The 23,979-nt window shown below is 54.3% G+C and overlaps 5 protein-coding genes across 5 annotated transcripts; 2 read left to right on the top strand and 3 right to left on the bottom strand.

Annotated features, from left to right (window-relative positions):
- Positions 1 to 505: 505 nt before the first annotated feature.
- On the bottom strand, positions 506 to 5,984 carry B0H18DRAFT_1082925 (uncharacterized protein; the record flags this gene model as incomplete). Its single annotated transcript, XM_048031603.1, has 25 exons — positions 506 to 759; positions 804 to 831; positions 892 to 1,035; positions 1,088 to 1,108; positions 1,158 to 1,183; positions 1,236 to 1,285; positions 1,338 to 1,474; positions 1,525 to 1,543; positions 1,741 to 2,117; positions 2,180 to 2,254; positions 2,306 to 2,345; positions 2,399 to 2,519; positions 2,567 to 2,717; positions 2,777 to 2,924; positions 2,981 to 3,044; positions 3,095 to 3,167; positions 3,218 to 3,338; positions 3,391 to 3,644; positions 3,692 to 4,080; positions 4,131 to 4,185; positions 4,242 to 4,382; positions 4,435 to 4,881; positions 5,310 to 5,445; positions 5,487 to 5,590; positions 5,646 to 5,984. 25 exons carry the CDS (start codon positions 5,982 to 5,984, stop codon positions 506 to 508), a joined length of 3,714 nt encoding a protein of 1,237 aa, XP_047898042.1.
- Positions 5,985 to 6,405: 421 nt separating this feature from the next.
- B0H18DRAFT_982092 (uncharacterized protein) lies at positions 6,406 to 7,702 on the bottom strand. The gene is made up of 4 exons (XM_048044521.1): positions 7,388 to 7,702; positions 6,863 to 7,341; positions 6,620 to 6,803; positions 6,406 to 6,569 (listed from the first exon to the last, which is right to left on the bottom strand). The coding sequence occupies exons 1-2, from the start codon at positions 7,502 to 7,504 to the stop codon at positions 6,889 to 6,891; spliced, it is 570 nt and encodes a 189-aa protein (XP_047898043.1). The 5' UTR covers positions 7,505 to 7,702; the 3' UTR covers positions 6,406 to 6,569; positions 6,620 to 6,803; positions 6,863 to 6,888.
- Positions 7,703 to 9,328, bottom strand: B0H18DRAFT_982093 (uncharacterized protein). The gene is made up of 6 exons (XM_048044522.1): positions 8,602 to 9,328; positions 8,490 to 8,552; positions 8,291 to 8,392; positions 8,091 to 8,231; positions 7,855 to 8,021; positions 7,703 to 7,800 (listed from the first exon to the last, which is right to left on the bottom strand). The coding sequence occupies exons 1-5, from the start codon at positions 9,313 to 9,315 to the stop codon at positions 7,977 to 7,979; spliced, it is 1,065 nt and encodes a 354-aa protein (XP_047898044.1). The 5' UTR covers positions 9,316 to 9,328; the 3' UTR covers positions 7,703 to 7,800; positions 7,855 to 7,976.
- A 660-nt stretch (positions 9,329 to 9,988) lies between these two features.
- On the top strand, positions 9,989 to 11,323 carry B0H18DRAFT_601989 (uncharacterized protein). Its single transcript, XM_048038742.1, has 3 exons — positions 9,989 to 10,187; positions 10,248 to 10,401; positions 10,458 to 11,323. The coding sequence occupies exons 2-3, from the start codon at positions 10,258 to 10,260 to the stop codon at positions 11,106 to 11,108; spliced, it is 795 nt and encodes a 264-aa protein (XP_047898045.1). The 5' UTR covers positions 9,989 to 10,187; positions 10,248 to 10,257; the 3' UTR covers positions 11,109 to 11,323.
- A 3,471-nt stretch (positions 11,324 to 14,794) lies between these two features.
- Positions 14,795 to 20,073, top strand: B0H18DRAFT_982108 (uncharacterized protein). Its single transcript, XM_048044523.1, has 11 exons — positions 14,795 to 15,182; positions 15,232 to 15,373; positions 15,424 to 16,264; positions 16,291 to 16,433; positions 16,454 to 16,521; positions 16,569 to 16,843; positions 16,864 to 17,869; positions 17,896 to 18,025; positions 18,055 to 19,017; positions 19,075 to 19,217; positions 19,275 to 20,073. Exons 1-11 carry the CDS (start codon positions 14,907 to 14,909, stop codon positions 20,013 to 20,015), a joined length of 4,728 nt encoding a protein of 1,575 aa, XP_047898046.1. The 5' UTR covers positions 14,795 to 14,906; the 3' UTR covers positions 20,016 to 20,073.
- The last annotated feature ends 3,906 nt before the right edge of the window (positions 20,074 to 23,979 follow it).

The raw sequence follows: 23,979 nt of genomic DNA on the forward strand, positions 1-23,979 counted from the left end.
AACGAAGCTACGGCTGCAGCTTGAACGGAAGCACAGAAAATGCCTTTGAAGAGCGGACCGAGGTGTACGCGTGAGCAAGGGCCGATATGTAGAGCAAGAAAACTGATGTGCTCACCCTCAGACTCAGTGAATGAAGAGACAAAAGGGGCGGACACGCGGCAGGAGCGATATACGAGGTACCGTGATCGCGAACTGATGAGCGCTCAGCTACTCAGTTTTGTCCTCATAGTTATCCTTGATACAGCTCAATAAGCCCAGAAAGAACATTTGAACTGGAACAGCGTAGGTCGCTCCTGAGGCTTAATTATAGGATTGAGGTCCACTCAACCGCAGACCAGAACTCCATCAACGCAGTCGGATATCATATGACAGCAGTTCCATCGACATTATGATACAGGTCTATGTACAGCACGATCAGCAACGACAAAGCACGAAAGTTGTATGATACACTATACGATAACTAGTACTTTTGAGCATGACGACATTGGGTCTTCCGAGCCTTCGGTTACGCAGAAGCCGCCTTCAGGTAACCACTCACAGCACCCTTCAAGATCTTGAGTACTTCCCTCTGGCGTACCGGATTCTCAGGGAGTTCCTGTTTACCGGTCGCCAACCCATACAGGTACGCAAAGTCGGCTTGGGCGACGAGCGGCAGGCGCCCGGAAGCCGAGCTGCGCTTGCCCTCGATCTTCTCCTTGAATTGCTGAGCAAAGTCCTTGGAGACGACGTCGGCGCGCTCGACCACCTCCTGGGGTACTCCTGCGAGGCTGGCGACGTGTGTACCGAAGGAAGACAAGGCGCACCTTCGACGAGCTTGTACAGGAAGACGAGCTGACGTGGGCGATAATGAGCATCGATGTCCATGGACATGAGGAACAAAGAACAAGGTACCTCGCGCTTCTCGTCGTCGACCAATGTCTGCATATGCATGTTACGGATATTCGGGTGATAAGCAAAGTCATCTGTCAGGGAACCGTAATGCGTCGCAAAGAATGAGAGTGCCAGCGTATGAGTAGCGAGCTGATGCAAGACGGCCTGAGAGGCGATATCAATTATGGGATAATGAGGAAGTAGTTAGAGTGCGTACCCCTGCAATAGCCATGCCATCCTAGCGCAGTGTTAGCTGTCATCATTCGTACTGAGATCCTCCCACTCACATATGTCGATGTGCCTCGACCAAGTTCTGTACCGCAACCTGTCAACGCGGCCAATGTATGAAGCGTGCGGATACTCACCATCAAGAATCACCAGTGATTTAGGTGTGGCGTCACGTAGGATCTTGCAGCTGTACGGCCCAATCAGATTACATTCGTGTTGTCACTCGTTCATTGACATACCATTCATCCAATTCTACTTTGAAGGTGCTAGCATTGGAGAACATGTTGTCGTATGCGCCCATACGGGTTAATATCGAGTCGACCGGGCACAACCTAGCTTTCTTTGCTGGCACCAGCATGCCTAGCTGGGCCATGATCTAGACAACGGTGATAAGCACAACTTCTCAGCGTGACCAGGTATACTCACCACCCCCGTAGCGGACATTCTCATCGCCTAGTAAGCCAATCAGCAACAGAAAGGTAAAGACGAAGTGCTAAGACTTACAGTAGACTTCCCTCTGATGAGCGTGATAGTTAGTCAGTCACTACATATCTACCTTACCGTGGATCACTTACCCCATGTTCGGTCCTAGAGTGTTGCAACACGTCAGTAAAGTGAATCTCCGAGAACATAGTGTTGAACGTACCAGTGAGTAGGGCTATTCTTCCCACTTCTCCGCCAAGCTTGACATCATTCGGGATGAAGTCACCTTTCAACCCCGTACTCGCACACAGGGCTGGATGCCTCAGCTCCTCGAAGTCAACCCAAGCGGCGTCGCCTTCTACAAACTCCGGCCTGCAAGAGGGTTCACCGAGCGCTGCAGATGCTTTCGCGAGACTGAAGAGGCAATCCAACTCGGCAAGAACCCTGACGGCGCGCAACCATACACTTCGATCAGCGTCGAACTCAGCGTACAGCCTTATTTTGAACTCCTTGATGGCGGTATTCCGGTTCTCCCTGGCCTCCTTGAGTTTCCGTATGGTCGGCTGTAAAGCGGGCACAACGTATCGTGCAGCAGCCTGGTAGGGACAGGATCATTCATGATTATCCTATGTACCGTGATAAGTGATGTTTGTCTCACCTTAGTTGACCCGCTCTTCGTCCAGTCTTTCGGAACCTCCTTCTGCGAAGCTTTGGTCTGCACCAGGTAGATATCCTAATGCCAAGCTCTGATGCATTTCTGGTTCGTCGCACATGTCAGACATACCTTGGTGCCTATAGCACTATGCCAATAGGTCAAGTTAAAGCTGATTTTGGGTTAGACCGCTATCAAAAGGTATGAAGTCACCAGCCAACGCACCCGACTTTCTTCTGGAGTTTCTTGAGCTCGTCATCAAGCTCCTCCTCCAGCTCTCGAACTTCCTCCATGATCTCATCATATACCTTGTCTTTGCCATCTTCAGGGACCAACTCGTCCGCATCTGAGCGACAATGAGGCATCGCGTTGGAACAACGCTCTACCACTTACTATCCTCAGGCTTCTTGAACATAGACTTCACATGCTTGATGTGCGGAAGCAGGTCCGGTGCAGACCGCAGCAGACCGAGGATGGTCCTTGACTGAAACGTCTCAGAGATGTCGGCGAGCTCCGACAGACCCGTGCTAAGCGACTTGAACGCCTACTCAGAGAAGGGTCAATGGACTCCGGATGCTCGCGTCTACAGGGTGATCCACATACAGTCAGAACCTTCAGGAAATCTCTGACTTTGCAGTTCTTAGCATGTATGCGAGATACGACACGTTCGAGGTCCGGAAGACCTTTCGCTACCTTCGTGAACTCGCCTTCGAAGGTGGCATGGTCTAGGAGGTCCTGAACAGCATCCAGCCTGAAGGACAAACAACGTGAGCCAACTAACTTGCCAATACGCCTGGACGCTCAGACCTAGCATTGATATCGGCAACTTCTCGAAGAGGCATGCAGAGCCAGATACGGAAGAGTCGTTTGCCTGATGAGACAGCTGAGTATAGAGTGATGTCGCATGCGGTTACGACTTGCCTGAGGGGGTGATGCAACGCGAAAGCAGCTTCAACAGAGATCCGTCTTCGGTACCTTCGCTGTTCACTAAGACCTGGCGACAACGTGAGCTACGCCATCGCTCACAAACGACGGATCACAAACCTCAATGTGCGCAAGCGTCTGCCCGTCAAGGACGAGCCCTTGACCGCGCTTCATGGGATCGTAGATATTGAAGTTCTTCATGCTCAAGATATCCTTGTCAATGTTGAGTGTGTTCAAATACCTGCCCGAGATTGAATCACCAAAGCAGTTCTCCGATCCGCGCTACTACGCACCAGATCATGGACCCCAAGGCCTCGACTGCATTTTGCTGGCCAGCCATATCCCGTATAGCCTCGGGAACAGCACTGCTCAGGCTATGTGCGGCATCGGCCATCTCATCGTCATCGTCGGAAGCGGGGAAGAGCTTGTTCAGCTCCTTGAGCGTCTGGTTGTACGTGAAACCTTCGCTGTCCCGCAGACTTGTCCACAAGCAGTTGCCGGGAAGAATGGCCTTGAGCAGGCGTGTGGTCGACACGGATAGATTACCCTAAACAAGGGGTCAGAACTAGCCTGCCATCAGTCGCGCAAACTCACCTTGGTGAAGATGACCTCCTTCGGGCGGAGTTGCCGCATTAACGTCTCCAGCTTCGTCCTACACACGTCGTCCTCGAATGAGCTTAGGTTGAACTCACTGGTTGCACTGTCGAGCGCGCAGACACCGAAGGTCTGTTGGTCCTTTCCGTCCTCACTCTCCGCCTCGCGAATCGAGACACAGTGGCCAGCTTGTTCGTCCGTGAGCAGCTCCGCGTCCACGAGGGTGCCATTTGTGTACACTTTGTTGAGCTCGCGCCGGACGATCTTGTCTTTGCCCTTCTCCTCTGCGGTGGGCTTGCTTTTCGACTTTCCGCCTTTCTTGTCCGCGGCGAGTCGCATCTCCGCACCGAGCGCTGTCTCGGCCTGGTCAACGCGTCCGACTTTGTAGCCTGACCAGCCAATCAACACGCGCATATATGGCAGGTTCAACGTCGCTCACCTTTAGCAAGGAACTTGGCTGCCCAGAAGTTGAACGACATTTCTGGGACACCGACCTGAGAAATAGTCAGAAGCTAAATATGTATTATAAAACCTCAATTGATTTACTGACCATGGACATCTTGACTCGCTGTGTCAGTTTCAGGTCAAACTCACGATGCCCGATCCTTGCATCCTCTTCGTACAGTTCAAGGAACTTGCCCTTCTGGAAGAACAATACCGTGTCGAAGTGGTTCTGCTTGATCTCCCAGAACTGAGCCCGAGTTCAGCACAGTGCTCGTAAATCTCGGCAGAGGTGCCCATACCTGCTTCTCGAACGGCGTGAATCCCGTCCACGCTTTCGCGGGGATGTACAAGGTGCGCGGATCATATCCCGGTTCGCTCGGTCGCACGCCATCCTTGTCCCTAACGTCTTGCAGGAACGCGAACGGATCTTCTGAGCTTTTCTTGTCCACCTTCTGCTTCTGTGCACGCTGTTCAGCGGCGGTCAAGAAACTGTTGCCGCCCTTTGACCTGTCATCCTTCTTGATCGCGGGGCGTGCAGACGCTTTGACTTTACTAGCCAAGGGAGCGGCAGAGTCGGACTCAGCTTCCGATGCAGCTGAGGAGTGGGCGTAGGCTGAGAGGCGCGATGAGCCAGAGGCACGAGAGGATGCACGGGAGGATGAGCGGTGATCGTCGTCGTCAAGGTTATCTTCTGGCTCTGCCTCGTCATCGGGGACAATGAAGTCGTCATCGTCATCTTCGTATGCCTTTCGACGCGCTATGGTCAAGAACAGTCAGCACTTTGCAGGCCAAAAACCATAGATTGGACGATGGCTCCGAGTGTACGCCAACATCAAACACCGCTCGCGAGGTCATCGTGTCATGGTTCGTCAGCTCCCTGCAGCTGACTTCTTGGAAACAAATCACAGACAACACGTCTCACCTGACTGTTAAGTCAAGCTGGTTTCAAATATCGAAACACGCCTTGTTAGGCAACCTTCATCCTCCCTCACTGCAGTTGCCGTCAACGCGAAGTTTCGTTGTCCATCTCTCGGATGGCCTCAAACAAGGGTCCCGCAACTCCGTTTGTGCGAATTGAGACACCCTGAGTGAGAAACTACAAAAAGCACAAGCACCCATTGTCCTCAAAGATCCCTCAGTGCAGAGACCCGAACCGCGGTAGCGTAACAGTGACTGGAATGAACGACATGCCTTTGTTGGGCTTCTTCTGAGCAGGAGACTTTTGATACTTTGTAAGGCGCTGCGAGAAAGACTTGACCTGCGGCGCACTTGCATCATCACTGTCTTGCTCGTCGTCGGAAGGCAAAGAGCTGCGACACGCGGTTTCTTTGTGGAGACAGGATCGGGAGACCGCTTCTTAGCAGATTGCCTCTTGATGTATGCGATTGCATCAATGCCTCCTTCGTCGTCATCTGAGTCTTCCACTACAGCCTTACGCTTGCGATTCGTATTCGCCTACAATAGACCATGTCATAACGCGATACAGCAAAACGAACGCGCATGTACTCACCGATTTCTTTGCGGCCTTGATACTGCCTATATCGTCATCACCGGACAGCATATCCACGTCAATAGGGTCGCTAGTCGGGGGCGTGTCACGGGCGCTGAAGCCGCCGTCCGAACTACGGGTATACATCGCGCTGGTAACGGCTGACGACTGCGACACTGTTTTAGACAACGGAGTTCGTGCCTCCACCACTAATGGACTTGACGATGACACGTCCGTCGCGCCAGGCTTCGACGTCCCTTTCCTCGCTTTCGTCTGCGTCTTTGGTTCCTTCGGCGCTGACGCGCTCGCTTTGGCCTGCGGTTGCTTGCCAAAGAACGACATGAGACTCTTCTGCTTCATCTTCTGAGAGCCCTTCGGGTCATCTTCAATCAAAGCCATAGCGCGTACGAGCCAGAAGTAAGACGACAAGCCAAAAGTCTGCCAAGGACAACGGCGCGGTTGTCAGAACGAGTCGCGCGTCAGTAGTACGCGGACGCGTTGTTTACTAATATTTGCCTTCGGTGGCGTCTATTGGCCCACAATCCCTGGAGGGCCCATCGGTCATAGTACTTACTCGTTACTTTATCTAATTCTCGTGTACCAGCCATCTTGTTGCGGGTTGCTTCACAGTCCGAGTCAAGTTGCCAGATCCTAAATTGGCACTTCCTGTTGCGAGACTTGAAAGCTTAACTCACCGTTCCGGCTTGACGCGTTGGAAGGAGGGAGGAGAACCGCAATTTTGACAAGAGACCAAGTGACATGGCCCATAACCGTGACGTGTACGCACTGAACGAGCAAGAGTTTCGGTAAGGTAGGAACGACCGTGATTCATTCAAGAGGTGGGAAAGCACAAATCGAAAGTGACTTGAAGTGAGACCTTCCTCCGCCCGTACCTCCGTGCATTGCGCCTGTACGTCGCATTTGTGAAATGATGCAAGGGCGAATCTGAATTGCGTCAACAACGGGAATACACATTAATCCGAGAGTGAACTGACCTGCTCATGTCTCGGCTTAGATCTTGTGCAGGCAAACGGTCGATGGAGTTTGCATTCAGTACAGTGGAACAGGAAGAAAATTCAAGTTCTCCTTTGGAGCACAGGAGAACGATGAGATAGTCGTGAGGTATAGTACAGTGTGTCTGCGCCAAGCAGCTATCCCGACAGAGGTATCGCGGAGGTGCTGAAAGATCTGGCAAATCAGTGCGAGTGATACACGGCGGAAGAGATGAAAGAGCGTACCATGGGAGGATGATTCATCCGTCTCCTCAATATGACCAGCGTGACCAACGCCACTCTAGGCCGTCTAGGAACCACCTCGGAGGCTCTTCGAAGTTCGAGGCTCGTTGCAACCGCTCGATGCCGTCTTGCGACGGAAGATCGATCCGTTTCAGTTCGTAGTTGGTATACAACGAAACGACGAAGGTCCTCGGTTGGATGCCATCTAACAGGGTTGTCTGCACTTGAAGGATGACGTCTGACATGGAGGCGCCACATTTTTTGTTGATGGTAGCCAAAGCTCGATCCATGCATTCGTAGTTGGTGAGGTCACGACCCCATCTCCTTGTAAGCCTATTCGCCCGTGCATAGTCGAGGAGCAAGTATCGAGAGACTCGCCACCCGTAGTGCATGAGAGGTGGCTTGTACTTGACTCTGCGGGAGGGGACGAGGAGGCGGGGCAAGGTAAGGAACGGTTCCGCGGTGGCCAAATAGCCTTTGACCTACACAGAGTCAGCGAGGCCAAGACGAGCAAGGGCACGGAATTACCTGATCATATCTCGGTTTGACTTTGGTGTACGCGAATGGCTGGCGGACCTTGCGCTTAGTACCCGGTGGGTCGAGGCTCGGTAGATCAAGGGTGCGAGAGGAGCAGCAGATCTCCATCACGCTGTTGTCCAAGAGGATGAGAGGCGATGAGTGAGGAGAGGCTGCAAAGGATGCTCGTCAGGAGATGATGATGGAGGTTAATGTGGAGGCGTGACTGGTGTCAGTATATTAGTATGCGTTGGAAGTACGCGTTCGCGTTATTGACCACTGCTTGTCTTCGGTGGCGGAGACTCGAGTGACAGTGACTCTACTGTAACCGTGACTGAAGTACTGAAGTACTGATAGTCCCAGAGGGCGGGCCGCGGGAGCAGGTGGAGATTAAATGTAGAGTCGATATGAAATGTGATGACTGGCTGTATTACATATGGAAAATCCGAGTTCTGACGTGCGGCGGCCAAAATACGCACTTCATGTGGCCAATGCGTAGCCAGACAGATGGGCGGACTGGCAGCACTGGACCCGTGTGCTTGCAGAATGTGGATATGCCAGTGATCGCGCCGTATATACGCAGAGCCTTCCCAACGGACGGTCACTGAGCCCGCTGACCGGATCGGTACGACCCACTGGTAACGCTCTGGTGACAGTTATCCAGGGTCGGTGAGCCCGACGGGACAATGGGACGATGGTACCTGACAATACTCACAGATCCATGAGATTGCCTGCGCTTTCCATAGCTCACAACCGTGAAACCGTCTGCATCGACTTGTTTGTTCGCATCTATGCAGCTCTGATCGACCAGCGCGCCATGCGGATCCCATGTCTGTTTCGTTGTACGTTGCATGTTCTGTACAGTGCCGAGTAAATCAGTACGTGTTCCGAAGATCTAATGTTTTCTAGCTTGACCTGTGCGCCGCCCCTGAAATGTTCAAGGCCATTCGAAGCAAGACCTGATAGGTTGCTTCCGGCAGACCACACACTCGCATTGCGATTCAATGTGAGGGCATGCTGGCATTATAGGGCGACGGGCTGCCGCTCGCAGAAGGCGTCTGCGATCCGAGACGTAAGTGTCAGCCAACTTGAAGACGATGAGTAACACGAGCACCTGGTGGGTTCGCCATCTCGCGACCCCGGCTCTTGCTTGTTTACGAGCGTCATCTGATTTGATCTGCAAGAATGTAAGTTAAACAACTGAAATGAGATGTGGCGGTTCGCACCCGGCAATCCTTGAACATCTGTGAGATTAATCGCGGATCTTTTGTACACATTCGCTGCCACTCATCCATCTTGCGATCCGCAACGGAGTTGAGCCATTCTAGCATGTCCTCCCCAATGCGATGGTGCGACGTGAGGTAACAATTTCCGGGGTGTTGAACCCATGTATTTGTCCACCGTGTATTTTCTTTGCCGAACATGATTGGAAACCTGTAAGCAATGACCCACTGCACCTCCTTCCCTTGCCACTCCGGCTGTGTATGCAGGTGGACTGCGTGTTCCTGGTTAGGATAGACAGCCAGAGAGAAGTGTTGGTAAATCTTTGGCAATTCATCGAAAGGTTTGTCGTTGTACGTCGCCATGAGGTAGACGTTCGTCATAGCTTTGGGAGCTGGTGCGGTATTCCTGATGATACACGGTCGTATCTTCCCAGCGCCAGGTACGGTGGAGGCCCAAGACGGTGCAGCACGGCTGACAGCTCTGGCACTCCCAAAGGGACTGTTGGCCGTAACGACAGACGCACCGTCTCCGGGGTCGAAGCCCAGACTTCGAGCCAATATGAGCCGTATCGGCGTCTTGACAGACTGCAGCACACCGTAAATGTCTCCCAAAGCGGCAGGCTCCGTGTCCGAGAAAAGCACCCAATTTTGCGGAGCGCGTCCTGGACGACTTCCACGACTTGCAGCTCGGGAGAGACATTGCAGGCAAGAGGGCATGTCAGCGTGATAACGGACGACTATTCATGTTCGGAACCACCGACGCCCGACCTACATATATCGCCCTCATAAGACATGCCTGTATTTGGGTGTAGTTGTTCTCGTGCAGTGGTAGACGGAGAAGACAGTGGCCATGCCACATGCCGTGAAACAGGCCGATGCGGTTGTCACTTCTTTGTGCTCACCCACGCATTTCCGTGTGCTAGTGGTCGCCGTCTTCGCGTCCGTAGGATTGACATGAGTGGGAATAATTAAAAATCACTGTTATATAGCCCCCTTGGTCAGGACAGTGGTCTGTAGTGATATGGAAACGGCGTTCATTTTGTACGCACTGGACCACAGGTAACATTGATAAGACCTAACTGAACATCGTCTCATCGCATGGCTGTGGGTTCGATTCTGGTAAGGGATTTCTCTATTTATGCCGTCGATTGTGCCGAATCATGCACTTGCTTGTATTTACTGTGAGCGCCTTTCCGGTGATAGAATGAGTTAGTGTGTGAGCAGTGTGGTATTGAGAAGGGATGTGCAGTTGTTCTGGCCGAACTTCAGTGTTTCATGTGAGCGTCCAACTGTCATGGCGCACTCAAGCACACACATGCGCAAATACATCTCGGCTACTCCCGGCTGGCATATGGCGACCGTGAGGAGCTAGTAATAAGTTAAGTACAGCGGCCGCACCCCGAAAACAACGTCTCATTCTCACCTCGCACTGCACTCACGGTTCTTGTCTTCAACTTGCCTTCGACTGCTAGCCATTGTCTGTTGTCATCCTGCACACAACACCGCCAGCTACTGTCCAATGCCCAACTCTGCTGAATAGGGCCCGGCGCCACGAAACAACATCAACATTTCTGGAACATAGCATCAAGGTAACCGGTACCTGCCATCTTACTGAATATGAACTTGCACCTCAAACGGATGTTCTACAGTGTAACGGCCATGGAGTTCTTAGTGCCTCGTCGTGGCACATATTTGTGCCTTCAGCTGGATCCGGTCAAGATGGTCGAGCCACTGAACGACCCCGCTCTGTCTGCCGCCGCAAGAGATTTGCGGATGCAAAAATATATTGCACTTGTTTCTGATGTAGCTCCCCCTTTCATTCATAAACTGTTCCATGTCAAGCTTATGAACACTTCTAGATTGACGAGTTGCCGATGCCCAACAAGCCGGATCACAAATGCTACGTCGAACTCGTCGGCTCCGGTCTCTGTCGAGAGGACGAGGATGCGTACATGAAATCGTCCATGTGTACCCCAATTTTCCCTGCAACTGAACACCCCCTCTCGCGGCGGCCTCTACGACCCGTCCCTTCCTTCCCATTTCCTAACTGCTACCATCATAGCTTCGCAGCTCTGACGGTTCGCATCCCGAACAAGCTCTATAATCACGAACACGCCGTGACTCTGAACCAACGTGATCTGCTTGCTGACAACATTTATGTCAGTGAGGATTGTCGCATGAGAGATGCTCTTGCGGACGCCAAATCAGGCGTCGCTGCAGCCCCTCAAGATGACGTTTCCGAAGATCTACATGGTTTGCACTCGGCGACTAGCTCAGTCATTCGGGAGCTCGTCAGGCAGGGAGTACCGGTGGTGTATGCGGATGATAGCCAAGCTGAGACAGCGCCAGTTGCTGTCGCCAGCGCACGCGGTCACGAATCTGGTGGCAACGTGGAAACAGACGGCGGTGGCAAAACAGTCGAAGAAGCAATGGCCGCGTCTGAAGAGCTTGAGCCTTCAGTTGCCGGCCCAGGGCCGCATCGTTACGAAGGATTGGCGTCCCTTCTGTAATTGGTGCTGCACCGGAGCCTGGTACGATGCTACCAAGGACCATCGTGCAGACAGATACCCCTGGAGGTGTTACCGCAGATCCTGCTGGGCGAGCCTCGCTGGATTCAAGACTTAGCAATGAACCATTGGCATTAGCTCCGGAGCCGGGGACGCTGCCGCCAAAAGAAGACGTCGGCGATAAAGCTACATCGTCGATGATCGAGTCCGTCAGCGATCGTCCAGTTGCTACAAATTCGACCACGTCGGACGTACTGATGAACGTGTTTTTGGGAAACCCTAGCGAGGATCGAATCATCATCCCGCTCGTCAATGTTTGGTTGAGCCTATCGGAGGTGAGCGAAGTGAACGATCCAAACGACTTTCTGCAAGAAGTGGAGAATATTGTGCAGTAGGATCATCTCGACGGCGACAATCGAGGCTTACGACTGACTATACAACCGATAGATTGATACAAGAATCACGGCGTAGATGTGTTGCTCCTGGCCACGACTCCAGATCATTGGGAAGCGCCAAAGAGTCTTGGGTAGATCTCGCCGTTGACATGGCATCCGTCGGAGACCAGGACGTCAATGAAAGCGCTCGCTCGAAATTCCGCAGTGCGTCTCATGCCTGTCCGCTCTCTTCCAGGGTACTTACCAATATATAGTCCGAGTAAACAGCGCGATTCTCAACTTCAAACTTCGTGCGAGACGAATCCGCCAAGGCTGTGTCACTCTATCGAAGGTCGCCAAAGCAGTCATCACTTGCTCCTTCACAGTTCGTGTCGTCGTTACCATGGACTTGGACTAAATCTTTGCCCTATTGTTATGGAGCTGGTCATGCATGCTATCGGCGTTGCTATCGAGTCGCTGTGTTGTTGTGCTTGTATTTCACATGCTCTGTTCTACTCATTTGATTCTTAACATATACCCATTTTTCAGCCTTTTTCTTTAGCATGGGGTACCCAAGTCAACAGTCTGATCAGGTACGCTCCTACTACGTACCAACCGGATTGCGTACTTGGGTGAGCGCCCGACCGTGGCAGTGATAGCATGCGTCAGCTAAAATCGAAGGGGCACATCAACGCACACGCTTCTCGGCTAATCTCGAAGATACACGGCGGCTCGGGCTCTCGGACGTGCTGCATAGCCCTGATAACAGCCGTGTGCCCAGGGGAGGGTGGCGACATCTCCCACTGTTTCTCCTTGCAGCCACCGTGCCTGCCAATGGCCCGTTCTCTCAGTCTACTCAACTTCGCAAGTACCAGGACATCGACTGTCGACTGTTGATCCTTGACCTCATGCAGAGCACTCGCGACCCTATGGCACCAGCTGCCTTGCGCTCTGGTCGGAGCTTCAGCATCCCATCAGTATCCTCTGTAACACACTCGGACGGAGGTACGAACCTCATACATGTATGCTGCGAAGATACGCAGATTGGTGAACGACGGCTACTGTTCAGATATGGAATTTATGGTACCCTGCTGTGGCACCTATCTTGTACTCCAGCTTGATGTCGCTCAAATGGTCGAGCCGCTGAATGACCCCATCCTGGGGCCGCCGCTCAGCAGTTGCGGGCTCAAAGATACATCGGATACGTCTTCGAGGTAACTGTTTCGCGGTTGAACGGGCTAGGACTAAGTTTCTTCAACTCCAGATCGAAGAACTTCCCTTGCCGGGCAAACCAGATCACAATGTTGCGTCGAGCTCATCGGCAGAGGCCTATGCAAAAAGAACGAGGACGACTTGGTTGATCCGACCATGTGCATTCCAATCTTCCAGCGACGGAGCACCCTCTCCACGCAAGCCCCTACGACCTAGACCTTCATTTCCATTTCAAGATTGCTACATTACACTTTCGCAGCGCCGACCATCCGTATCCCCAACAAGCTCTACAATCTTGAAAATGCCGTCACTCTGCCTTCGCGCGACTTGGTAGTCGATAGTATGTATGTCAATGAAGACCGAGGCAAAAGGCTCAATCTTGAGAAGGCCAAGAACGGCGTTGTCGCAAGACCACGCGAGGATTCTGCACCCACGCGTCGCTCGCATTCGGCGACCAGCTCTGTCATCCGGGAGCTCATCAGCCAGGGAATGCCTGTAAGGCACACGGGGGCCCGCGAGTCAAGCGGAGCTACTCATGTAGCACACAGAGTCGCATATGCGGTGATGGTGGCATCGTCACGTTATGAGCCCTGCAGACCCGGACTCGAGCCGATGCCGCCAATTCCAAGCTCCTGTCCTTGCGTCCAACAAGAAGCCCATTCTCTTGCTCAGCCCGAGCCTGGTCTGCATTCTCCCGACGCGGCTTCCTCAGAGTGGGCAGGCAATGCCGCTGGTTATGAAAGGGCGCCACATATGTCGACGAACATAGGCAACCAGATGCGGAGGTGACGATACACCATTATGTCCCCCAGAGATGCTACCCCCGGAGAATCCTGATGATACTGCAACCTCGATTGTCCAGTTCATCAGCGATCAACCAGCGTTGCCCAGTCACCGACATCGGACATACTGATGCGCATATTTTGGGGCAATCCTGACGAGGATCGCGACTCATCCCGCTTGTCAATGTTGGACTCGACTTTTGGAGTTGAACGAAGTACACGACCCGAATGAGTTCCTCCAAGAAGTGGAACAGATCGTACGGTAAATGATTTCCTCGCACTGCGACTGTATTTGAGCGATTGACTGTGCTATCCTTAGGCTGATCAAGGAGTCGCGGACAGGTCTGTTACCACACAAGTGACCAGCTCCGAGCGAAACCCGGAGAGTCGTGGGTGGATCTTGCATAGAAACCGCGTCTGTCGCTGGCAGCGACCAGAATAACGGGCAAGGTGGTCATCCGAAGTTGCGCAGTGCGTTGAACGTTTGTTCGTGGTGTTCTGCATACCCATACATGCACAGAGTGCTCGATAGCGCGAGATCAAGGGTGTTCAAGACGGAATTTGGGCCAGCGGGCACGTCGTCGTTGCACTGAAATTCTGAAGGTCGTGAAAGCGGTAGTCACCTGTTCGTTGTCCGTAAGTATTGTGGTTATTCTGAACGTCGATTGACGTCCCCCTTCACCACTATGATACCAATGTCTTTGTTTGACGGACTGCCGTTGCTATCGAGCTGCTGTCTTGCTGTCTTGGCTGTATCCAACGACTCGTTGTTTGCGATTCGCGTATTTCCGCATCATTGTGTTGTAGGCGTATACACGCCATATATAACAATGCATCGTACTCACTGGAGTGTACTCGCATATGGCAGCGAGTGACATGTTTTGTTGCTGAGCTCGTTCAAGTTACACTTCGTATGCCATATACTGCGGCGAGCAGAATGTCTTCTGATCACATATGGATCGAATTAGCATACGTAGGTACAATGTTGACTTTGTTACTTTCATGATGCAACTCTGGCTTTATTCATTAAGCTGACATCGATAGTGCGCACCACACACTCTAACTTTGAGCTCCCCTACTGTGGTAGTGTAGCAGTGGCTGGGTGACTCTGAGTCGTGCTCCGTGAGTTCGACGACGCGCTATCCAGCAGTTTCCTCAGTAGTCATCGATTGAAAGATAGTGATGTTGTGCCTGAGATCGAATATTGAGTACTCAGCTCAGTTGGCCGGAACAAGTTAAGTCAGGCAGTAGCTCGGCGTCGCACAGTCCGTGTGACTGTGCGCGTTGATGCGCCAGCGTGACTGTGACGTGACAAACGCGTGTTGAGGTTGCGACGAGGAGCAAACACCTCTTTCTCCCACCTCACGGTTGGCGATGCCAACGTTCCCCGACGGCGACGACGGCGTCGACGCCGGCACCATGTCAACAGCTCTATGTCCCCTGGCGATGTTCGGTCGCACCTGCAAAACCTCCTCGACGACAAGGAGAAACAGCTGCAGAATGCAGGCACGCTCGGGCAGCAGTTGCTTGCGCAGCGGATGGAATTGGAGGAACGGATCAGGCAGCTGCAGGAGGCGGAGATGGATGCTGGTAGTGACGACGAGGACGCAGAGACAAGTGTACGGGAGAAGTACCGAGACTTAGCGGATACGGTCAAGCAATGGGAAACGGAGAACGAGCAACTTTCCTTTATGTTCACTGGATCGAAGGTGTGCTGCGTGTACATCAATTGAAGGTCCAGCTCACTGTGACTCGTAGGCGGATCCGCAAATGGACCTTACGCGCGAGGTTGAGCGTGTCGATCGTTCGTCCAAAGCAGCTGCAGCAGCAGCAGCTGGCCCTTCTGCTGCACAGTCGTCGCGGCGTGCCAAGAACGCCGCTCATCGGGCGGATGATGTCGGTGCGTAACTACTCCAATGACTACACAACTCATGGCTGAGTATGGCGCAGAGTTCGCCTTCGAGATCGGGAGCGGGCTGTTGACGGAAGTGCGCAGGCTGCAAAGTCTACTTGGAGAGCGCGACAAGGCAATCCAGGACATGAAGGAGGAGAAGGATGACCTGGACAAGACAATCGAAAGCCTTCGTACGGCGTTGCGCCAGCAGGAGCAGTCAGCGGATCGGTTCAAGGAGGAGAACTGGAACCTCGAGGTAACCATGCAAGAGTTACGCACCCAGCACGGAGACGCTCAGGCGTCCGTCGTACGACTCGAGGGAGAGCACAAGCGGCTCACGAAGATCCTCGCCTCAGCCCGTGAGGCGGCGGACCAGCACAAGAACGAGGCTGAGCGCCAGCAACACGCTTATGAAGATCTGAAGGCTAAGCATGAGACGGATGTGGCCCAAGCTCGGAAGCACGCAGCGAGCCTCCAACGCGACAAGTCAGACTTGCAGCAGGCTCTCGATTCCATGAAGACTGAGGTAGCGAAGGGAAATCGACGCTTCCCGCGGTTCGGATCGCCACTCACGCCTAATGGCGCTGCTGCCACAGACACCCTCACCCCGAGCAACATTGACGAAGACGACGTATTCGGGACGACAGGGCGCCCATCCACCAACAACAGGAAGAACGGTGATGCTACAGCATTCTACTCTCCAGAAGCGTTCGACGACACCGAGTCATCTCCCGAGCCTTCACCTTCGAAGCCGTTCCTTGCGCCGAATCATCCTAGCAACGAAATCGAAGCACTGCAGCAGCGGCTTGCTCATGCTCAGCGGCAAATCAATACGCTCAAGGGCAGCCTGCAGCGCGAGAAAGAGCTCAAGATCGAGTACAGGCGCAAGCTCGACGCGTCGCCGGGCTATGCCATCGAAGAAGAGGAGGCGAGGCGGAAGAAGTCGAGGAGCCGAAGGCTAAGCCACGTCTGACCCCGTACCGTGCAGCCCGGGGTCGCGGACGAGGTAGAGGGCGAGGTGGTCTAACGCTCATCCAACGTCTCGGTATGGCGGCCAATAGTCCTGGTTCGGAATACAATGACGAGAGCCTCGTGAAACTTCGCCGCCACCTCCTGTCCCGCCTCTGCCCGCTGCATTTCCCGCCGACGAAGACGTTGATCGCCAAGAGTTTGAGGAGGAGATGAAGAACCCGACGTCCAGGCTTCCCCTTCTCCACCTCAACCCAACTCTAATCGCGTCAGCGTGGACGGAATGGACCCTGCTTTCGCCAACATACTTCGACGTTCCAACTCAGCCAGCTCACTGCCGATGAACGGTAGTCCCTTGCGTCAGTCTGTCATGGCTATAGCAGCGCGCGGTGGTACGCTCCCGCGCAGGTCGAGAGGCGGTGCCGCATACCAGGAGGCACGCCCTCCCTCACTCGTCGGCGCGCCGGAGGCTCTTGCAGCGGAACTTGGCCTCGGTTTCGGTGGCATGTCTCTGCTGCGGACGACAGCATACGAGAGCAAGAACAGGACACCCTTCGTGCGGTTGAGACTGCCGAGTTTGGATGCCAGGCCGGGTTCGAGGATGTCGTCACTCCGCCACCTCCGATCCAGATTACTCCTGCGATGTCCGAGATGGGTATTCAAGTCGAACCTGAGCCCGCGCCCGTCGTTCAGACCGTTGACCAGTCGATGCAAACTGAGGCGATCTTTGCGCCCGCTCGCACTGACAGCGGCATTCAGTACGATATCGTGCAGCCTGAACGCGTGTTGGTATCTAGCGCGATGGGCACGGAGCCGATCGTCGTCGCGCCTGAACAAGCAGAGGTGCTCCCCATGCCCACGCTCGTACAGACCGGTGTGCAGACGCCGCGGACTCAGTCTGTCGAGATCAATGTCCAGACCTCGGAGGAGCCGGTCCGGGCGCTACCGGAGATGTCTGAGATGGATGTCCAGACGATGCCTCCGGCCACAGTGGAAGTGCAGACACAAACAAGCCTTCTGGTATCTGCTGACGCGCAGGTCCAAGCTATGGAGTCGGAGGTACCGTACATACGCGCCGTCGACATGTCTGTCGGGACGTCGTACGGCGATTCCAGCGGGGATACCACTGTCCATGGCCGTCGTCCAGCCTCGCTCGCATTCTCTCAGGGCTCTCTGGACGAGGACATGGCGACTGAGACGGGTTCAACGATGGACTCGATCACGGAGAACTACCAGAGCGCGCACGAAGGTGCTGTGATACCGACTCCGACAGACTCGAACGACGACTTCTACTCCATCAGGACCGTGTCTGACAATGACTTCTCGGAGACTGATGACGACAATGAGAGCGTTGTGGCGTCTCGCCTTCCAAGTCACTTGTCGGCTGTATCGTCCACGTTCTCATTCATGCAGCCGTCGCCTTCGACATCGTCTCCGGTGATCACGCCTCCTACTTACGATTCGAAAGCTGTCGAGACGGAGGTTGTGGAGGAGGTACCGGTCCAAACTGTTCCAATTGCCGCAGTGACCCAGGTGCCCGCTCCTGCTCCCGAACCGAGCCCAAGCCAGAGGTCAGGGAGATATCGATCCAGACTGATGACTGGGTGTCTCCCCCAGCTGCTGTACCTGCAGTCGTTCCAATCACCGCTCCGCCCACGCCAGCCCCCATACAGCCTCCACCCTTGTATCGTGTCGGCGTCAACTCCCAGCAATTCCAGTTCATCTCTCCACCGTCGTCTGCTGGGCCTACACAACGTCGATGCCTCCTGTTGCCGCTCCTTCGCCCAATACCACCATCCGTGACTCGAATGCTACCTTCATTGCGCGCCCTCGTACTTCTCATTCCGACCGGAGGCAGTCTATCGAGTCTACGTTGTCGTCGATCATGGACGACATATCCAACCGTGCCCGAACACCGTCCGTCATTCCAGCCGTCATCGACAAAACCCGTCCGCCAATGATGACATTGCCTCCGCCACCCCGCGCCCCTCCGCCACCTAACAGCATGCTTCCACCTGCCTTCATACCCGACAAGAGGCTTTCCCAGGACGCACCCCCGCCTCGACCGTCTTCGCCGCCCCCGCCTGAACTGATTCAGCGTGCCACGACACCTCTCGGCAGCGTGTTATCTGTCCCAGGAGCACGACCATTTGGCCTCAGGCAGCATGGCTCCAGTATGCCTCCTTCACAGAATGGCCTTCGTGAACTGCCGTCGACCAGCAGCTTCCGCTCCGCTGCTAATGCCGCCTCCCGCGCACCTTTGTCGAGCCCCACACCGTCTACCATGTCATTCGGCATCAAGGAGCGTCGTGAGCGTTCTACGACCTCTCTGAACTCGGGTGGGCATAGCTTGGGTTCTCAGCGTTCGTCCATATCTTCTGATCACCATGGCTTCCAACCGTCACAACGCCTTGCTGAAGCCGGAGCGGTTGGAGACCGCTCTGCCGACGTGTCTGCTCGTACAGCTGCGGTTGGCTCAACAGATCCTACCGTGATCCATGCCATCACACAGACGATGATAGGTGAATTCCTCTACAAGTACACGCGACGCACGATCGGCAAGGGACCCGGAAATTCCAGGCATAAGCGCTTCGTTTGGATCCACCCCTATACGCGCACTCTGTACTGGAGTTCAGCTGACCCGGGCTCATCCAACGTTGCCGAGTCAAGTGCCAAGAGCGGTATGTAAATGTTTGCATGATCTTGGACGCAACTCAAATGCCATATCCGCGTTGCAGCATATATCGAAGGTGTACGATCCGTCCTTGACCCCAACCCTATGCCTCCTGGTATCCATCAATACAGCGTAGTGGTGTCTACGCCGCAACGCGAGATGAAGTTCACTGCGCCAACGAAAGATCGGCATGATATCTGGTTGAATGTGCGTCCGAATTTCTTTCGGTCATGGACTCATCATAACTGATATCACTTCACCTAGGCGTTGAAGTATCTGCTGACTCGTCCGAGTGCCATCCCAGCGAATTCACCGGGCGGCCCCGTCGCAGCACCTCTGAGTCCGATGTCTATCGACAGAGAGCTGCCAGATGATGAACCGTCTGTTCGTCCAAACGTCCTGGCTAGCCCGCAGAGCCAACGTAGCACTCGGACAGGCAGAACGGCGCTGAGTGCGGACTCATGGAACGTGACTCCCCGTGGCCAACGGAGTCGTTCACAGATATCGCTTGGTGGTTCGATCGGCAAGCGCGCCGGGACTCCGGCGGCAGAGTATCTTCGTTGGAGCGAGCGTGGTGAGCAGGAGCTGCTGCACAGTCCTACGAAGGACTATGAGCACATCCCTGGTCCAGACGACGGGGAATTAGACTTCGAGCTGCATGACGAGACCATGTCTGACGGCGGCTTCGAAGGCTTGGAGAATGTGCGGGCTTGCTGTGATGGGAGGCATACGGTGGGACGTTCGGGGATACCTGACCACCACCATCACCACCATCATCACCACGACCACGATCATCTTCACCGCGAACCATCTCGTACGTTGGATCAACACCTCCATGCGGCACCGAAAGAGATGTCCCGGCCATCTTCGCCGGCATGGTCATTCCGCTCTCGGGCAGGTAGTTCCACCTCCCACGAAGGTGCAGGCTTCTTCTCGCGGTTTGGGACAAAGCGGTCAACGAGAGCTGTACAAGGTGTATTCGCTGGGGCACAGGAGCAATATTAAGGCTTGATAATGGTCACTGTATCGTATCTGCATTTTATTGGAAGGTCGCGCGCTGCTATCGTCTGCTTACTCGAAGTCCTTACATTCATTTAGTCTCGTACTTCTTGTCCATACCATCACCGTTCCTTCAGGCTTTCTAACATGCATGTACCCAGTTATGTTATTACTCGACGATGCGTTATTGATCAGGCCACTCCTTGAAATTCTATGGTACCAGTGTGTTGGATTGTATGTGCTCGAATAAGCTTCGGACTGCATACCTCATTACTATGTGCCGCGCCAACAGCCTAGACAGTATTATACTAATTGCGCGCCGACGTTGAGTACGTTGAGTCGGGAGCTCGGGGCAAGGGAGCAAAGGACGCAGGCTCAACTCAGCCCTTTTGGCTCAATCGCGCTGTCGACTGGGCGGGAGTGAAGCAAATGCCTCAGACCACGTTAGTACTTACGCGGTGTACTTCCACCGTGATGCAGCGGTTCATTAGGCTCCTTTGCAGACCAGAAAGCCGACTGTCTCGTTCGAATATATGGTACACCCGCCGGCCACGGAGACGAACCGACACAAGGCTCTTTTGGGCTAGTCAATGCAGAGGCGTTATACGCCCGGATCCGAGTCAGCGCTGCCCCATAACGTGCAATGCGTTGAGATGCTGACTCTGTTGCGGATGAGACTTGGAACGGCGAGCGGAACTCGGCATTAGGCTTTGCGTAGACCTGACGTCGTGCACATGCAACTTGAAGGATGGCGTTGTTGACCGCCTAGAGAAAACTGGCTTCAAGGCGAGGGGTTTCTACGGAGCACAATCAACTGTGGTACGAGCCCTCAAATTGGTTTGCAGCCAATCGGGTGTGTCACAGAAATTTCCAGTGCGGTCTGAGACTTCGAAGGTCTCCCTTTCCGATGCAAGCAGTTCACGCGCGGGGAGGATTTCCAATACCCGGGGAGTTGGGCACGGGTATGCCGCGTCTACTTATGGGACGAAGATGCATGTCGGCACACCGTCCACTTGCGCCCTGACAATAATCGTGTCGGACTCACCCGAGCTGCGAAGGACCATTGTACACGACGAGACGGCCAGAAAAATCCGGAAAGTCCTCGGACGGGGAACACCGCCTGGCCCCTCGCGGGGTGCAGAATGTTGCGCAACATTCTTGTCGAATCGGAGACGGGATGCCGTCCATTCTCAATCCTCCACGCGCAGGAAGGGATCTGCCGAGAGACGTTCGTGCGCGCACTCTCCTCGATACGGCAACTTGCCAGGGAACATCAGAGCTATTCAGTGGGCGCCGAAATTGAGGGCGTTCCGTCGCTGGCCCGTCGTGCCTTGCGACAAGATCGCAGTCGACGCGTTCCTCTTGGCAAACTCAAGTCAATTTATGAATTGTCGCTGAGATTGGGAGCCTGGGATCGCCGCGGATGGTCAGGAGGGACCGGGGTAACAAATGTAAGTTAATCGAATGCTTCTTCACAACGTGTGTGTGCTGACGACCGTTCATTTTGCTCTGAGGCTCCCGTACAGACGGTCGTTCATGCCGTGGATCTATTAAATCCACGTCAAGATCAGTAGCGCTTGCCTTCCACCTGTACGGTTCGTCTCCATTAAACCTACACTTAGGAGGATCGATCCTTGCCGACATACGGCATAGCCTAGCAATCAAAGCTTCGCGGAGGTTTGTGGACTCAATACGTCCGGCCCTTTGTAAAACCCGCCAGAAGTAACTCCAATTGAGCTGAGAATTTCTTTTGGACTCACTAGGGAGTCCCGAACCGCTCATCGCCAGTGGTCTGGGGGTTGCGGCGGCACAGTCGCTACATTGACCTTGAGCTGTTCAATGCTTTTGCGGAATGCTGACGAGGGTAGAGACCTGGCCCTGCAATCATGAAGTTGTGAGGGAGATCGGGCATGAGCTGGCATCGTGGGATCCTTGTCACGGTCAGGAAGAGTATCTACGAGTAGGCTAAAAGATGACCCTTTCGTTGTCTCCGAGGCTAGTAGCGCATTATGCAGAGGCGAAGAAGTACGAACCTGCAGGAGGAGGATGATCCCTACTTACCGGGATTTTGCCGGGCGGTACTCTGCCGCCAGTATATTCTATCTTGCTTTAGGCCGTGCCAATGCAATCGAAGAGAGCTAGGTTCGACAGGCCGAGCGACGGCACAATTCAATCCACAAGCAGTACCAATGTTGTCGACACGTGGGCGTACTTACAGGTTTAGTAAGTATGTAAGGTAATTCTCCTCCCGGCGGTCAGTCGTTCTGATGACAAATCATGATATCGCCACTGATCCAGATCGAACGATCGCCGCGACGGTGGCGCGACTCGGAGGTCCTACTCGAATTCTGTGTGCATGCTACAACTCAGTACTCAGTCCCAGTGAGAACGTGCAAGATCGCCTGCCATTCCCTGCCATTCCCAGCTGTTCCCGCTCCACCCCGCTCCACCAAACGCTGCGAAACGAAGGGAATGGCCATTTGTCCGATTAACAGATGGGTTTCTGTTCCCTGTATGTTCTCTTCAATTCGTTTCGAATGCATGTATGTTGCGATCGAATGGCAGCAATTGGCATCTGTTTAATATACGAGCTCTGTATCACTCGAATCCGTGCCCAAATTGTAATATAATTCGATTTTCACGGAATTTATTCTACGCGTCTCGTAGCAGTCCGAACGTACACTATGCGCGTGAGTAGCCATGATGGGGCGGTCGCATTTGGATGCAGCCGGACGGATACCTACTCGCTGTCCTCCCCGCTCGTTTTCCTCTCTGCTCGCTGGCGCTTTCCCTCCGGACACGCTCCCGCCAATTGCTCGCACAGGCCTTCACCCGCAGCCGTGAGCACTGCTCGCTCCTGTCCACACGCATTCTCACCTTCCCGTCTCTGTGCCTGTTCCCGCAGCGTGCTGGTCGACTGCATTTGCACGCGGGGCACTGGCCCTACGTGCTCGCGTTCGGCGCGTGATGTGCAGCGCATTACCGTACGCCCATTCTTCGCTCACGCGCACGCCGTCCGTACGCCGGCCGTGTCTGCACGCTGGGCAGTTGCCAGTGCGCTCGCGGTCGACGTATGCGTTGTGCTACACGTCGTTACGCCCTATGCTTGCGGTCAGCTAGCTCGCTGGCGCGTCTCTGCACTCACCTTCCTTCGCCCGCAGTCAGCTCGTGGGCTGCGTCTGCACGCATGGCATTCGCCCTGCGTACTCGCCGTCGACGTGTGTCGTGCTGCGTGACGACACGCCCTATGCCGACCCATTCGCCTACCCGCCTGCCTGCCAGCTCACCGGTCTCCCCACTCGTCCGCTCTCCCGCCCATCCACCCGCTCTCTCGCCCGTCCACCAGCCTACCTACCCACTTGTTTGCGTGCTCGATGTATGTTCGTCGGCCCTATCTATGTGCTGGGCATTTGCCCAGCACTCACGCGGTCGGCGTGTATGCTGCCGCTCGCCCGCCCGCCTGCCACCCGCTCGTTGACTCGTCCGCCCACGGCCGTCGTCGTGCGCGTCGTACCGCACGTCGCCTGCGAGGATCAATCACACATACCTGTTAAGTATGAGCGCACAAGGACTCGAAGAAGTTCAGGGGAAAGGTGGTGGTACAGATTCAAAGACGTCTCGACCTCGACATGCGTGAAGTGCATCGTCAGTGACGTCGTGGGGAGAGTGGTCACGGGACCGCAAGCCGGATTGCAGTGCACATTGGACAATTGGGCCATTGGCAAGCGGGAAAATTTTCGGATTGAGCGAAAGCATTCATTTGGACATTTGAACATTTTGAACTGCGGGACACCCGGGATTTGTGAAAGTGTCAAATCGTGGAAGCAGTTTATGGGCTTGCGATCGCGCGGTTCGAATGCGGCAACATACACGAATCAACGGGAATATAATTTGCTGACAGGCGCTGACAGCAACACACAGGGATTACTGAGAATCGAAGGGAATCTTGCACGTTCTCACTGGGACTCAG

Source organism: Fomitopsis serialis (assembly GCF_022376445.1).
Source record: "Fomitopsis serialis strain Sig1Antser10 chromosome Unknown B0H18scaffold_7, whole genome shotgun sequence".
Lineage (NCBI taxonomy): Eukaryota > Fungi > Basidiomycota > Agaricomycetes > Polyporales > Fomitopsidaceae > Fomitopsis > Fomitopsis serialis.

Coding starts and splice junctions, on each gene's coding strand:
- B0H18DRAFT_982092 (XM_048044521.1), bottom strand. CDS start 7,504: ATGGAGATCTGCTGCTCCTCTCGCACCCTTGATCTACCGAGCCTCGAC. Junction 7,342..7,387: donor TCAAACCGAGATATGATCAG/GTAATTCCGTGC, acceptor GACTCTGTGTAG/GTCAAAGGCTATTTGGCCAC.
- B0H18DRAFT_982093 (XM_048044522.1), bottom strand. CDS start 9,315: ATGCCCTCTTGCCTGCAATGTCTCTCCCGAGCTGCAAGTCGTGGAAGT. Junction 8,553..8,601: donor AGATGTTCAAGGATTGCCGG/GTGCGAACCGCC, acceptor ACATTCTTGCAG/ATCAAATCAGATGACGCTCG. Junction 8,022..8,090: donor GCAGGCAATCTCATGGATCT/GTGAGTATTGTC, acceptor AACTGTCACCAG/AGCGTTACCAGTGGGTCGTA.
- B0H18DRAFT_601989 (XM_048038742.1), top strand. CDS start 10,258: ATGGAGTTCTTAGTGCCTCGTCGTGGCACATATTTGTGCCTTCAGCTG. Junction 10,402..10,457: donor ATATTGCACTTGTTTCTGAT/GTAGCTCCCCCT, acceptor GAACACTTCTAG/ATTGACGAGTTGCCGATGCC.
- B0H18DRAFT_982108 (XM_048044523.1), top strand. CDS start 14,907: ATGTCCCCTGGCGATGTTCGGTCGCACCTGCAAAACCTCCTCGACGAC. Junction 15,374..15,423: donor TCATCGGGCGGATGATGTCG/GTGCGTAACTAC, acceptor AGTATGGCGCAG/AGTTCGCCTTCGAGATCGGG. Junction 18,026..18,054: donor ACAGCCTCCACCCTTGTATC/GTGTCGGCGTCA, acceptor CAGCAATTCCAG/TTCATCTCTCCACCGTCGTC.